The 12,509-nt window shown below is 46.7% G+C and overlaps 1 protein-coding gene across 1 annotated transcript; it reads right to left on the bottom strand.

The window, feature by feature from the left end:
* Positions 1-4,537: 4,537 nt before the first annotated feature.
* Positions 4,538-5,831, bottom strand: LOC100822368 (E3 ubiquitin-protein ligase PUB23). Its single transcript, XM_010241195.2, has one exon. The coding sequence runs from the start codon at positions 5,825-5,827 to the stop codon at positions 4,538-4,540; it is 1,290 nt and encodes a 429-aa protein (XP_010239497.2). The 5' UTR covers positions 5,828-5,831.
* Between the last annotated feature and the right edge of the window lie 6,678 nt (positions 5,832-12,509).

Below are 12,509 nucleotides of genomic sequence, written 5' to 3'. Positions count from 1 at the left end.
AGAAACATTGTGGCATGTGGATAAAGAGTTTACGTGAAAAGAAGAGGACTGAACAATTTTTTAGAGGAGGTCAAGATGTTCTAACTCCATTGTCTAAACTCTTTTCCTCAAGGCTTCAAAGTGGTTTGGCCTCAAGTTTTAAGCTGAAGAAAGGTACGATTTCTCCGCAGAAGAATATCGAGAAGTCTAGATCCTCTAACTCAAGGCTCCATAGTGGTATGGTTCATGGAGAAAGTACTGTCGAGCATTCTAGATCATCTTCGTCTACGCAAGACAATGCCAAAGCCCTTCCATTGAAGAAAACCGTGAAAAATGCTCCAGTTTCTTTACACAAGAATAGACCCTCTTCCTTCAGCATGGACAATATTGGTAGAGACCCCGTGCCTAGGAAGACCAAGGTTCATAGGCCATCTTTGGCAAGGCCACATAATGATAGGGTCTCTCGACCGAAGGTTGATGAGAAGTCTAGACTATCCCGACTTAGGGATGATGAATCTTCCTCATGTAAGTTTGAAATAATGCTTTCCTCTAGAGGGTCAAAAGATGACTCAAATTTCACATATCAGATTCCAAAAAAAGCACACCCCTTTTCAGTGGTTCGCAACTCAAGCAATGCCAAACAAATGCCAATCGGCCATGTTCAGAAAGAAAATCATCACCGCAACCCGGGTGATAATTATTGCCCTAAAGTTACACATGGGCTGCAATTTAATGATGACAAATCTAATGGAAAGAGGACCAAACCATTGTTGGAAGAGAAGCTTGGGACCTCGATGAAGAGGACAAAACCACATGATGGTTCCGATAGCAAAGAAGTTCATAATAATTGTAAATTGGTGAAGAGGGGAAAGTACATATATGAGGATAATGATGATGGTGATCAAAATATTTTGGGTGCTGAAGTTGCAACTGATTCTTTGACTACTTCAACTGTTGTCATGAAGGATCGTTGTACCGAGGTATCAAATCCATTAGTTCTTGAATCTTCCAAGGTTCAAGAACATAGTGATCTACCAATTGATGAACCAATTTGGAGGTAAAAATATGCTTTATTTCCCATTTTTGTAGTTTTGTTGGCGCTCTCTATATGCTAACCTTATTATTGCTTATTAATTCAACAGTGGAGACTTTAAGCTAGGCAGCAAGGGATATGGGTCATTGGCAGCACATTTGTCTGCCAAACACTGTGAAAAAGTGTGGAAAATTTCAAAATTGTTGCGGCCAGTGGTTGAAGTGACGAAGCTTCCTAGGTTGGAGGCTTGGCCTAAGAGCTTCGAGGCGTCAAGGCCCATTGATGAAAGCATCGCCTTGTATTTCTTGCCCCATGAAATGAGGTATTTTGCTTACGGTTTGACATGAATTTGCATTGATAACTTTTATACTTTGCTCAATTTGGAATCTAATCATGCTGGTTTCTATCCTCAGGCACAATGTAGGCTTGGACCAACTAGTTAAGGAAGTTACAGAGAATGATATGGTGTTACGAGCTGTTGTTGAGGAAGCCGAGATGCTGATATTTCCTTCTATTCTATTGCCCGAAAGACACCAAAGTATGCATTTTCTCTTGTTTGGAACTTTTTTTATAACAAAAAATGATGATGTGCCAGATTTCTGTTACCTCAATCTAGTTACATTGTCGTTCAATTGTAGCCTAGCATACACGTATTGATGGAGAGTGACTTACGATGTTGTCTTCTTCGTTGTAGCCTTCAAAGGGAAACCCTACCCGTGGGCGGTATTCAAGCGCAGAGAAGATAAGGTTGCCACACCCACATTGGATGAAGAGGGACATGTCATAGATTGTTGTGCACGGGCGGAAGAGAAGCATGCCTCACCGAGAAAAGATCATAGGGTGACAGGGTTAAACATGGGTGTGGAATCCGAAGAAGTTGAGAGGCAAGTTACGAAGCAGGAACAAACTTCCTCATTTGCTCGACCCAAGGAATCAAGACCAAGTGAAGGCACAGCCTGCCCTACACAAACTCCTACCATTCGCGCCATAATGCATGCAAACCATGGGCAGATCCCCTCATGGTTTGGTGTTTCTCAAGGTGTTTCAACGGGACCATTTTTTGGTTTTATCGCTGGACAGACGCCACGACTCGAGAAACTCATCAAAGAGATGCAAAGCGAAGGTGCTGTGGTATTTGCAATGCGAGGGGAGATGATAGGTTCAGGTCTTGGCCAGGGAAGTACAAGAGCATAGTGAGGAGCTCAACCGCTGAGCTCATCCCGACGCGTCGTCATGGCCTTGTACCTGAAGTGGCTGCATACCATCAGCCTTGTACCTGAGCCTTGGCAGACCTTCCAACGTCTGTGCGTGTGAGCTTGAAAGAAGCCTGTTCAGATAAGTCTTCTAGTTATGTAGGAGAGGCTAAGTGGTAGTAGTCGTATTCTAGTCAGATAGTTGAAAAGCCTCTTCTAGTCTCCTTGTTAGCGTTCTGTGTGCTGCTGTACCTGGTTAGAGTTGGTTAGTGTTCTTTGTGTTGCAGTTAAATGAAACCTTGATGCTTTAGCCAACAAGTTTAATTAACATCTTTGAACGTGTTTTCAGATGCATTTCTTTCTTGCAAATACTTGAGTTCAACTGTGCTCCATTCAGCTTTTGCATCTCTGTGAACGTGTTCAGTTGGTTAGTGAGATACTTCCGTTTAACATATGTTAACGTACGTGTTGAGTTGGTTTGTCAAATCTTATTGTTACTTACTTCCACAGATAATAATCAACCAAGCTACAATTAAAAACATGCATGCTGCTCGATCGATCGGCCGGCTAAATTTGAACTAGAGGTACCTATAGAGCATGTAAGAGCTGACACACGGCGACCTGGCCCATTCCCCGGCGTGCAACCTCAGCGCGCGCCTGGCCATTTCCTTGACCCACGGGTGGCACTCCGGACTCTGGAGCGCCCGGCGCCCACCCAATTTTCTTCCCACGCAACAGAGTTTCCCCACGGCTCCCATGCGGGTCATCACCCGCACCGTCTCCGGCGCCGCCCGGCTCCCGCTGTTCCGCACAACGCTCGCCCGTATGTGCACCGCCACCGCCGGAGAGCGCCCCCGAACGTACCTCGCCACCGCCGCCTGCGCTTCCGCGCTCCTGCCGCACACCATCGACAGCACCTCCATCACCAGATCCGTCGTCGTCGCAAAAAAAATTAAAAAAAATACACCCTACATCATTATCCGAATGGAACACACAGTGCTACAAATAGTACCCCCTCTCCCGTCTTACCTTCCAGTGGCGTTTATCGCCGCCAACCTGATAGCCGCCACTCTTTGAAAGGAACACACACTACTACAAATACACACACCACTGCAGTCCATCAATCAACAGCACCTTTCGAAACATTGGTGTGGACCATCCGAGGATAATTTTTGGAAGCTGCCAACGGAATGGAATGCAAGTTATACGGGTTGCATCCACCAAGTACCAATCCAGGAGACTCCATCCAATGGCAAAAAAGCTACACCGGATGGGATGCTAGGGTTCGGTAGTCCCATACTCCCATCTCTCTAGTGGTCGCCAATAAAAAAACACATAACACATCAGTCTTATTTTTGAAACCAAATATAAAAACATCCGTTTCCATTTCCTAGTACAGCAAGCATCGTTGCAGGATCAACCAAAATGTCTGGTCAAAGGGCCGCCTGTCAAAGAATACTTGAGCAATGGAGTCCTATGTCACGGCCATTTATGGAAGGCCCTTCTACACATTCCCATATAAAAAATAGGCTAATGTCCATGTAAATTGCTACAAACTGAACACCCCTAATATATTTTCCCCATGCATGCAAAATTGATGTGTTCCAAACATGTATTGAATTAATATAACCCACTGGTAGTGACCTGTCATGAGTAGTGATAGCATTGTACTAGGACTATATGAGTATTCGTATCGGAAAAGACACAATTGCCCGTGGCTCCGCGCTCCTGCCGGCTGTTATTTGCCGCTAAAAAGATCGTTGTTCACGGACACGGATACGTTTTTAGGACAATATAATAACTATCAATATCTACAGCCATAGATTAGTTTTATTAAATTCGTCGTGATATTTATTCTCGTAGTGTACTTATTTTGGTGCTGTAAATATGTGTTGGTCAGGGACCGCTGACTTGTGCACCACGTACCCTTCATCTTCGGGACGGATCAGTGAATACAATATATGACTTGAAACATGAATATTTGGGACAATTTTCAGACAGAATTGCAACTTAATTTGCATGTAGGACAAACAAATCAGCATATGCATGAAACTTATCAAAGAACCAGCCAACATAAACCCAACCTAAATCAATGTCTTCAACAGAAGAATCAACCGAACCTAGCTACAACATGTTGCAATCAACAATCAAACAACAAATCCAACCTAAACGTTCTCAACAGACCAATAGAAGCGATCATGCTGCTCTCTCGATCGGCGCCCGGCGGATCACCAGCTAATTAAGGCCTCCACTAAATGACCGCTCAGTAATAAAGGAGGCCGGGTAAATTATTCGAATGAACTAGAGGCACTAATCAATAACCTTGACCTAGCTAGAGGCACCTGTAGAGCATGTCAGAGCGGACGCAGGGCGACCTGGCCCATTCCTCGGCGTGCAGCCTGAGCACGCGCGTGGCCATCTCCTTGGTCCAGGGGTGGCACTCGGGGCTCTGGAGCACGCAGCAGAGCTTCCCCACGGCCCCCACGCGCGCCATCTCCCGCACCGTCTCCGGCGCCGCCCCGCTCCCGCACACGCTCGCCAGCACGCGCACCGCCGCCGGGGAGCACCCCCTGGCTCGGACGTGCCTCGCCACCGCCGCGATCCCCGCAGCGTGCCCCGCCACCGCCGCCCGCGCCTCCGCGCTCCTCCCGCACACCATGGACAGCACCTCCATCGCCAGATCCCTCGTCATAGTCGCGTCGCCATGGCCGCTGCCGATGCCGTCGCCATTGTTGCCGGCCGAGAGCTTGATCTTGATGAGCTCGATGAGCTCGTGGACGAAGCCGGATTCCGCGGCCAGGCGGAAGTCGCACCTCGCGGCGCGCAGGTTGAGGACCGTCTGGAGCGCCGCTCGCGTCGTGCCTTGGTCGCGGTCACGGAGCACGGTCTTGAGGGCGCGGAAGAGATCTGGCCGGAGGTGGAGACGAAGGAGTTCCAGGAGCGCACGGGTGGCCGCAGCCGTCACGGACTCCATCAGCCTCGCCGCTCGCTGCCTCGCTGACGTCACCTTCTCTTCTTCTTCGAGCGTGACCAGCAGCACGCCCGTGAGCGCGTCGACGAGGCCGACGCTGAGGACGTCGGGCTCGGCCTCGAGCAGCGGCCGGATCTCGTCCGCGGACACGCCCAGCGCGTCCACGAGAGCCAGGCACGCCGCCGAGAAGAAGAAGAAGTTCTTCTTCTCTGTTGGAGAGCCTGTGCTAACATTTCCGGCCCCGGCGGACACCAACAGACGGAGCACGCGAGGGAGCAGCGAGACGCCTTGGCATTGGAGCATGCGTCGCCGCGCGCGGGCATCCGCTGCCGCCATGGCCGCCGCCTCCCGTAGCACGTCAGCGTCTTCGGTGGCCATGACCTTCTGGACGAGCTTGGCGAGCGGATTAGGCGGCGGAGCGGCATGGCTGGGCTTCCAGGAGAGGATGAGGCGTTGGAGGGTGAGGTTGGGGACGAGGTCGGCGAGGGAGAGCGGGCCGTGGCCGGAGACGGGGCAGGTGGTGTGGCCGGCGGCGAGCCAGCGCTCGATGGCGCCGCGCTCGTAGGTGACGCCGCTGGGCGCCGTCACCGGGTCCTGCATGCGCGTCATCGAGATCGGGCACACGAACTCCGCCGGCGACCACGTCCCCATCTCCATGTCGTGATTGACTTCTTCTTCTTCGATTCTTCTTCTTCTTCCTGGTCAAGTGTCAATTGTGCAGACGACCACGAGACGAATACGTACTCATATATATACAGGAGGAGTATAGTCCCAGTACAATGCTACTGCTGCTCATGACAGGTCACTGCCATTACTGTGTTATATTTATTCGGTCAATGTTTTGAAAAACACTAAATTTGCATGCATGGGGAAAATATATTGGACATTAGCCGATTATTTATGTGGGAATAATGTTTTTTGGAAGGACCTTCCATAAATGGCCGTGATGTATTCTTTGACAGCCTTCCTTTTGACCAAGCATTTGGTTGACCCTGGCTACTGCCTCTGTTCCACAAAACATCTCATATAGAGTTGTGTAGTTGGACAATTTTTTTTCTGTTTTTAGTGTCTGACCATTTCAATTGGATCAAAATTAAATGAATGTAAGTTATTGGTAGGGTGCAGGAACCAAGAGAAAAGTGAAGTTTATTGTGAAACAAATGAAAAACATTTATATGAATTGTTTTGTGGAACGTTGACGCTAGCTGTACTAGGAAACAGATTGATGTGTTTATGAAACAAGAGAAACAAGAGAGGGATGTGGTCATGTTTTTTTATTGGCAACGACTAGAGATGTACGGGACTATCGTACCCTAGTGTCCTAGCTTTTTAGCCATTGATAGATGGAGTCTCCCGGATTGGGACTTGTGGATGCAACCTGTACGACGTGCATTCCATTCCGCTGGCACTTTCCAAATTATCCTCGCATGGTCCACATCAATGTTTCAAAGTGCTGTTGATTGATGGAATGCTACTATTGATAATTACGTAGTGTGGTAAACAGAGTTTCCATGGGATGCTCTTTGTGGTTGTATTCCTAGCAAAATTTAAGTTGTTCCGAACGTACGGTGTGGTTGTATCCCTAGATCTGAGTTCCTTCCTTCGATCCCTTCAAGTGCGCAGGTCAGCTGTGATTTACTAACCGCAACAAAATAATCCAAACATTAATCAAAGTAAAATGGATCAAGAAAGAGCGAGAAATAAGACTATGACACCTGCGCCACTAGTTTCAAAAGCGATACGTATATCATAAAAACATTTACATGCATTTTGGCCATAATCGAAGTTCCACTTAACTAGAACACATACCAACGATTAACCTCTGCATGTCAGAATGCTACCAGGGACACAGTGAATCTCTACGACCTGGGAACCTGACCAGCCTCTGCATGACCAGAATAAAGTTCCATAGAATATACCACATCTCTAATCTTTTTGACGGGAATGACGGGTGTTCTGCCTTTTCAATTAGAGAAGATCACAGAGTACAACAGTTACAGCACACTTATAACACCAAGGGGAGAAAAAAGAAATACCGAAATCAGCCACCACGATGCGACTGAACACTAAACAAAAAACTACAGCTCTTTCGCCTCCTTAAGGAGGCCATAATCATCGATGATCAGCTGCAAAAGCATTGAAGGGTTGATCTCTTTTTGCTGAAAAATTCTTCTATTTCTTTCATTCCAAAGGTGCCAAGCTCCATAGGCCGCCATACATCTCAATTCTGCATTCCGGACATCACTTTACTCCATCAGCCTAGGATGGACCAGCAACCCGCAGCGCACATCTCTAATCTAACTCCACGACCTGGTTGCTTCTCACGGAGGCAATCGAGAGGAACCCCTCGATCGACGCTAGGATAGAAACCCTAATTAAGCACTCCACCGCGGCGAGGCTGGCTCAAAAGGCGCCCATGCTTGAGGCTAGCGGCAGCAGCTCCTAGCTAGCTTGGGGTTCCAACCTTCCTTTCGAACAACATAATAAAAAAACTGTGTGCATCGTTTTGATGCATAGTCCGGAAGTCTTCCAATCTCCTTTTCAAAGAAAAAAACACAAGAATTACTTAGAAACGGCGATTAGTATATCAGGTTATATAAGGGTGCATCTAAATTGAGGCGATTCAAATACACTGATGGCATGGGTCGGGAAAGGAGGTCCCACGTGCCCAAGGAGACAGCCACTCGAGCAATGTGGGCTGTCATAGGCAGCAGGGTCTACAGCCCAACCCAGTTTTTTTGCCCACCAGGGAATACCCCATCGTCTAGAAACTTTGCAAGGCATCCGCCGCCACATCAATCTTCTTCAGAGGACAAATCTGATCATCGTTTTTCTCCGGATCAGATGGCCAGTTGTTTTCACAAAAGCAACACTTAGAAGAAGGCAAGCCCAACCAGCCGTAAAAGAAGAGGAAAAAAGCCCACGGTAGATTCATATAAAAAATCACCGACAAAGTAAATATGCAGAGGCCCACTACGCGAAGGAGATGATGTACTCATCCATTATAAACCAAAGGCAAGGAATCTCTCCCATTAATTATCTAATCTTTACGAGAGGAAGATCCAAGTTGCTTCAGATTGTCTAAATGCCGTGAAGAACCTGAAGGCGGACAACCTCTGCGATTATAGTGCAATTTGCCAGGAATTCAATGCTCGGAAGGCGAGCTTCGACGTTTTGCTGCTGGATCACGAGAAGAGGGATTCTAATACTGATGCTCATAATCTCCTAAGGCTGCGTCTACCTTGCCAGTGGGGCGTCCCTTGTGGATGTCGAATACCTCTGAAATCACTTGTATCCCAACTCTTGTGTTGAGTTAATAAAATCGGGGTTTATCGCTAAAAAAAAATCTAATAAAAGACAAGAAATGTGTCTTCTAGCTAGGGAGACGTCAATACATTACACTACTCACCAAAATTCTCTGAAAATGGAGATCGAGGAAACTTTCAGAGGAATGTTGGCGGTGCTCGCAGTTGTGTGCTGAGGAACGAGAGAGAGCACATGTGGGCTTTCCATTAATTCCATAGCCATTTCTCACGCCTTTAGGTCGTGATCACGAGAGGTTCATTGCATAGCATGCTTCCCGACAAAAGCATCCATGCAAATGATATTCTTGTGTCTCCCCTTCCTTGGGTCTTGTTGCACGACTAGCACATCTTTGTCCTTAGCAACACCTTTCCTGTGCGCTTGAACACTCCCCATAGGTAATTCTTCCACTGGACTGCTATATGCACAAAGCATATTTTTATGAGTGCTGGTATGCTATGGGTTACTTATGATGCAAGACGGTGCTTATCCAATGCATATTTGGTACCGAAGAAAATACACCTTGAAGCGGGGAGATTGATTGTTGGAGAATACAATGCAAGCTTCTAGAATGTTCTCAATATTACAAGAAAGAAGACATTACTATGGAATACTCTAAAATATAAAATAAATAAAAGAGAGAACCTTCTAGTGTTTAGATATGCATGAAGAATTATGTAGAAGCTTTGGAATACTGTAGAATAGGAGTTTAAAATAAATAAATAGGAAACCTTCTATTACCTAGATATTTATGTAGAAGTGTGTGGAAGGCTTTAGATATTTTGTATCAATGGCTAAGATTTTGACACATGTTAAAGATTCAATGGCCATGTAATCCTATAAATAGAGGCCCTTACCTCACACCTTGTGTAGTAGAGAATAAGGAAGTGAAGAAGGTGGAGAACAAGGTGTGAGCAAGTGTAAGGTGTGTATGCTCTCTCTTGTACTAATATTCCTAAAGCAATATAGTACTACTTTGTTCATATAAGTTTCCCGGTTAGGCCTTGTTATTTCTAAGTACTTAGTGCATATAAGTTGTGATTTAACGTGAGCGGATTCGCCCGGAATCACAACGGTCTTGTTTCAATGTGAGTGGCATAGCCGCCCGGATTCAAGACTTGCTTTGACGTGAGTGGCTCTGCCGCTCGGAAGCTTGCACTAAGTAAGTAGAAATAAAAAGGGACTAATCAACTACACCAAAGTAGTTGGTATAGGTGAATAGGCCCTCTCGTAGTGTGTTAGGTCCACCTCGAATTCTCTACAGTTGGTATCAGAGCAGGCGGTCCGGGACCGTCATTTGGAGGAAGAGTTGTAAGCACGGGGTGCTTACTTTGTTCGGTGCAACAAGAAGGCGCTGAGGGGAGACTCTGCTGGTGCACAGTCTAGGACTGTGAAGCTAATCCGGGACCAAAGCTTACTTGACGCTGGGCGCAAGTCACCATGGCGGATCTTGCTAGCTCAAGCAGCGGGATCAGGAAGCTTAATAGCCACAACTATGGCTATTGGCAGACCTGCATGGAGTCCTACCTACAAGGTCAGGACCTATGGGAGGTCGTTGCGGGCACAGAAGCATTTCCTCCAGAGAATGTTGATGCCTTGCGGAAATGGAAGATCAAGTCAGGGAAGGCCATGTTTGTATTGAAGACGACCATCGAAGAGGACCTATTGGAGCACATCCGTGATGAGAAGACACCTAAGGAGGCATGGGAGACTTTGGCGAAGCTATTCTCAAGGAAAAATGAAGCACGGCTCCAGCTCTTGGAAAATGAGCTCGCAGGTATCTCACAAGGCAATCTATCCATCAGTCAATATTTTTCGAAGGTGAAGTTTATTTGCCGTGAGATATCCCAACTTGCCCCGGATGAGAAGGTGAGTGAGACTCGGATGAAGAGAATCATCATCCACGGTCTTAGACCCGGATACAATGGGTTTATGGTTGCGGTGCTGGGATGGCCTACTCCACCTTCAGTAGTGGAGTTGGATAATTTATTGGTAAATCAAGAGGAGTTAGCTAAGAAGATGGGGAGCATAACCATAAAGGAAGAAGAGGAGGCACTTTTCACTAAGAAGAAGAGCCCACACCAAAAACAATGGAAGTCCAAGCCTAAGTGGACAGAAGGTGGGAAAGAACATCCAAAGGAGAGAAGCAACTCTTCAGGGGGAGACCAACAAGAAAGACAAGGATCAAAATGGTACGAGAAGAATGCAAAGAGACCAAGTGATGGATGCTTCAATTGTGGCAAGGCAGGTCACTTTGCTCGAGAATGCCGATTTCCAAGGAGGTCAAATGATGGATGCTCCAATTGTGGTAAGAAAGGTCACCTTACTCGAGAATGTCGATATCCAAGAAGGCGTTATGAAGGGAATGTGGCCACCACAAAAGAGAAAGAGGAGATCACTCTAGAAGCATCCATGAGCGAAGAAGAATGGGACGCCGAAGCTGGATACTCTCAAGAGGTTGACATAGAAGACTTGGAGGAAGACATGGAGGTGTCAGCCCTTACAGTGGATGAAGAAGAGTTGGAGGCACCAGCCTTTGCGATGGATGAAGAAGAGTTGGAGGAAGACATGGAGCCACCACTTTTTGCAACGGATGAAGAAGAGTTGGAGGAGGACATGGAGGCGCCAGCCCTTGCAGCAATCAAGGATCCAAAAATCAACTATAAAGATGATTGGATCGTTGATTCTGGGTGCTCCAACCATATGACTAATGATGACAACAAGCTGCAAGATATGACTGAGTACAAGGGAGGAAAAATGGTGCTGACAGCCAACAACTCCAAGCTATCGATTTCCCATGTTGGAAATACAGCCGTTCCAAGGTATGGTCCTCAACAACTCCAACTTGAGAGAGTCTATCACATCCCAGGCTTGAAGAAGAATCTGTTGTCAGTACCTCAACTGACAGCAGAAGGGAAGTATGTTCTGTTTGGTCCACAAGAAGTAGCAATCTTCAGAAGGCTCAAGGTGATCGGCACACCCATCATGGAAGGGAAAAAGAGAGACTCACTCTTTGTGCTCTCTGCTGAGTCAGCATACGTAGACAAGACTCGGAAGAATGAGACAGCTAATCTTTGGCATGCGCGGCTTGGACACGTCAGCTACCACAAGTTGAAGGAGATGATGGAGAAGCACGTAGTGAAGGGGCTTCCTGATCTTGATATCTGTACAGACACGGTCTGTGCTGGATGTCAGTATGGCAAGGCCCACCAATTGCCATACAAGGAGTCGCAGCATCAGTCAAAGGTACCTCTAGACCTCATACACTCAAATGTCTTTGGCCCAGTCAAGCAAATATCACTTAGAGGCATGAGATACATGGTGACCTTCATCGACGACTTCTCAAGGTACGTTTGGGTATACTTTATGAAGGAGAAGTCTGAGACCTTTATGAAATTTAAGGAATTTAAGGATATGATAGAAGGTGAACTCGAGTATAAGATACGGTGCCTACGCACTGACAATGGAAGAGAATATTTATCCAATGAGTTCACCATCTATCTCAAGAAAAATAAGATAAAAAGGCAGTTAACTTGCCCTAATACTCCACAACAAAATGGAGTAGCGGAGCGCAAGAATCGTCACTTTGCGGAAACTTGTCGGAGTATGTTGCATGCCAAAAATGTTCCTGGAAGATTCTGGGTCGAGTGTATGAGGACTGCAGCTCATGTGATTAATAAGCTACCACAAGTGAGGTTGGGGTTCAAATCACCACATGAAAAGTTTTGGAGGATGAAACCAGCCATCAGCCACCTCAAGGTATTTGGTTGCGTATGCTATATCTTTGTGCCAGATCACCTAAGAACCAAGTTTGAAAAGAAGGCGAAGAGGTGCATCTTCGTTGGTTACGATGATGCTCGAAAAGGATGGAGGTGTTGTGATCCAACCACAGGTAAATGTCACACCTCAAGGAACATTGTGTTCGATGAAGCTTCTTCATGGTGGTCCCCTAAGAAAGAAGAGATTCCTGAATCACCTGACGTGGAGGAGGTTATAGAAGAAGAAAGAGATCAGAAGCTAGAAACCCCAA

The sequence above is a fragment of the Brachypodium distachyon genome, chromosome 4 (genome assembly GCF_000005505.3).
Source record: "Brachypodium distachyon strain Bd21 chromosome 4, Brachypodium_distachyon_v3.0, whole genome shotgun sequence".
Lineage (NCBI taxonomy): Eukaryota > Viridiplantae > Streptophyta > Magnoliopsida > Poales > Poaceae > Brachypodium > Brachypodium distachyon.
Note: the sequence above shows the minus strand (reverse complement) of the source record. Positions and strands in the feature narration are given on the sequence as shown.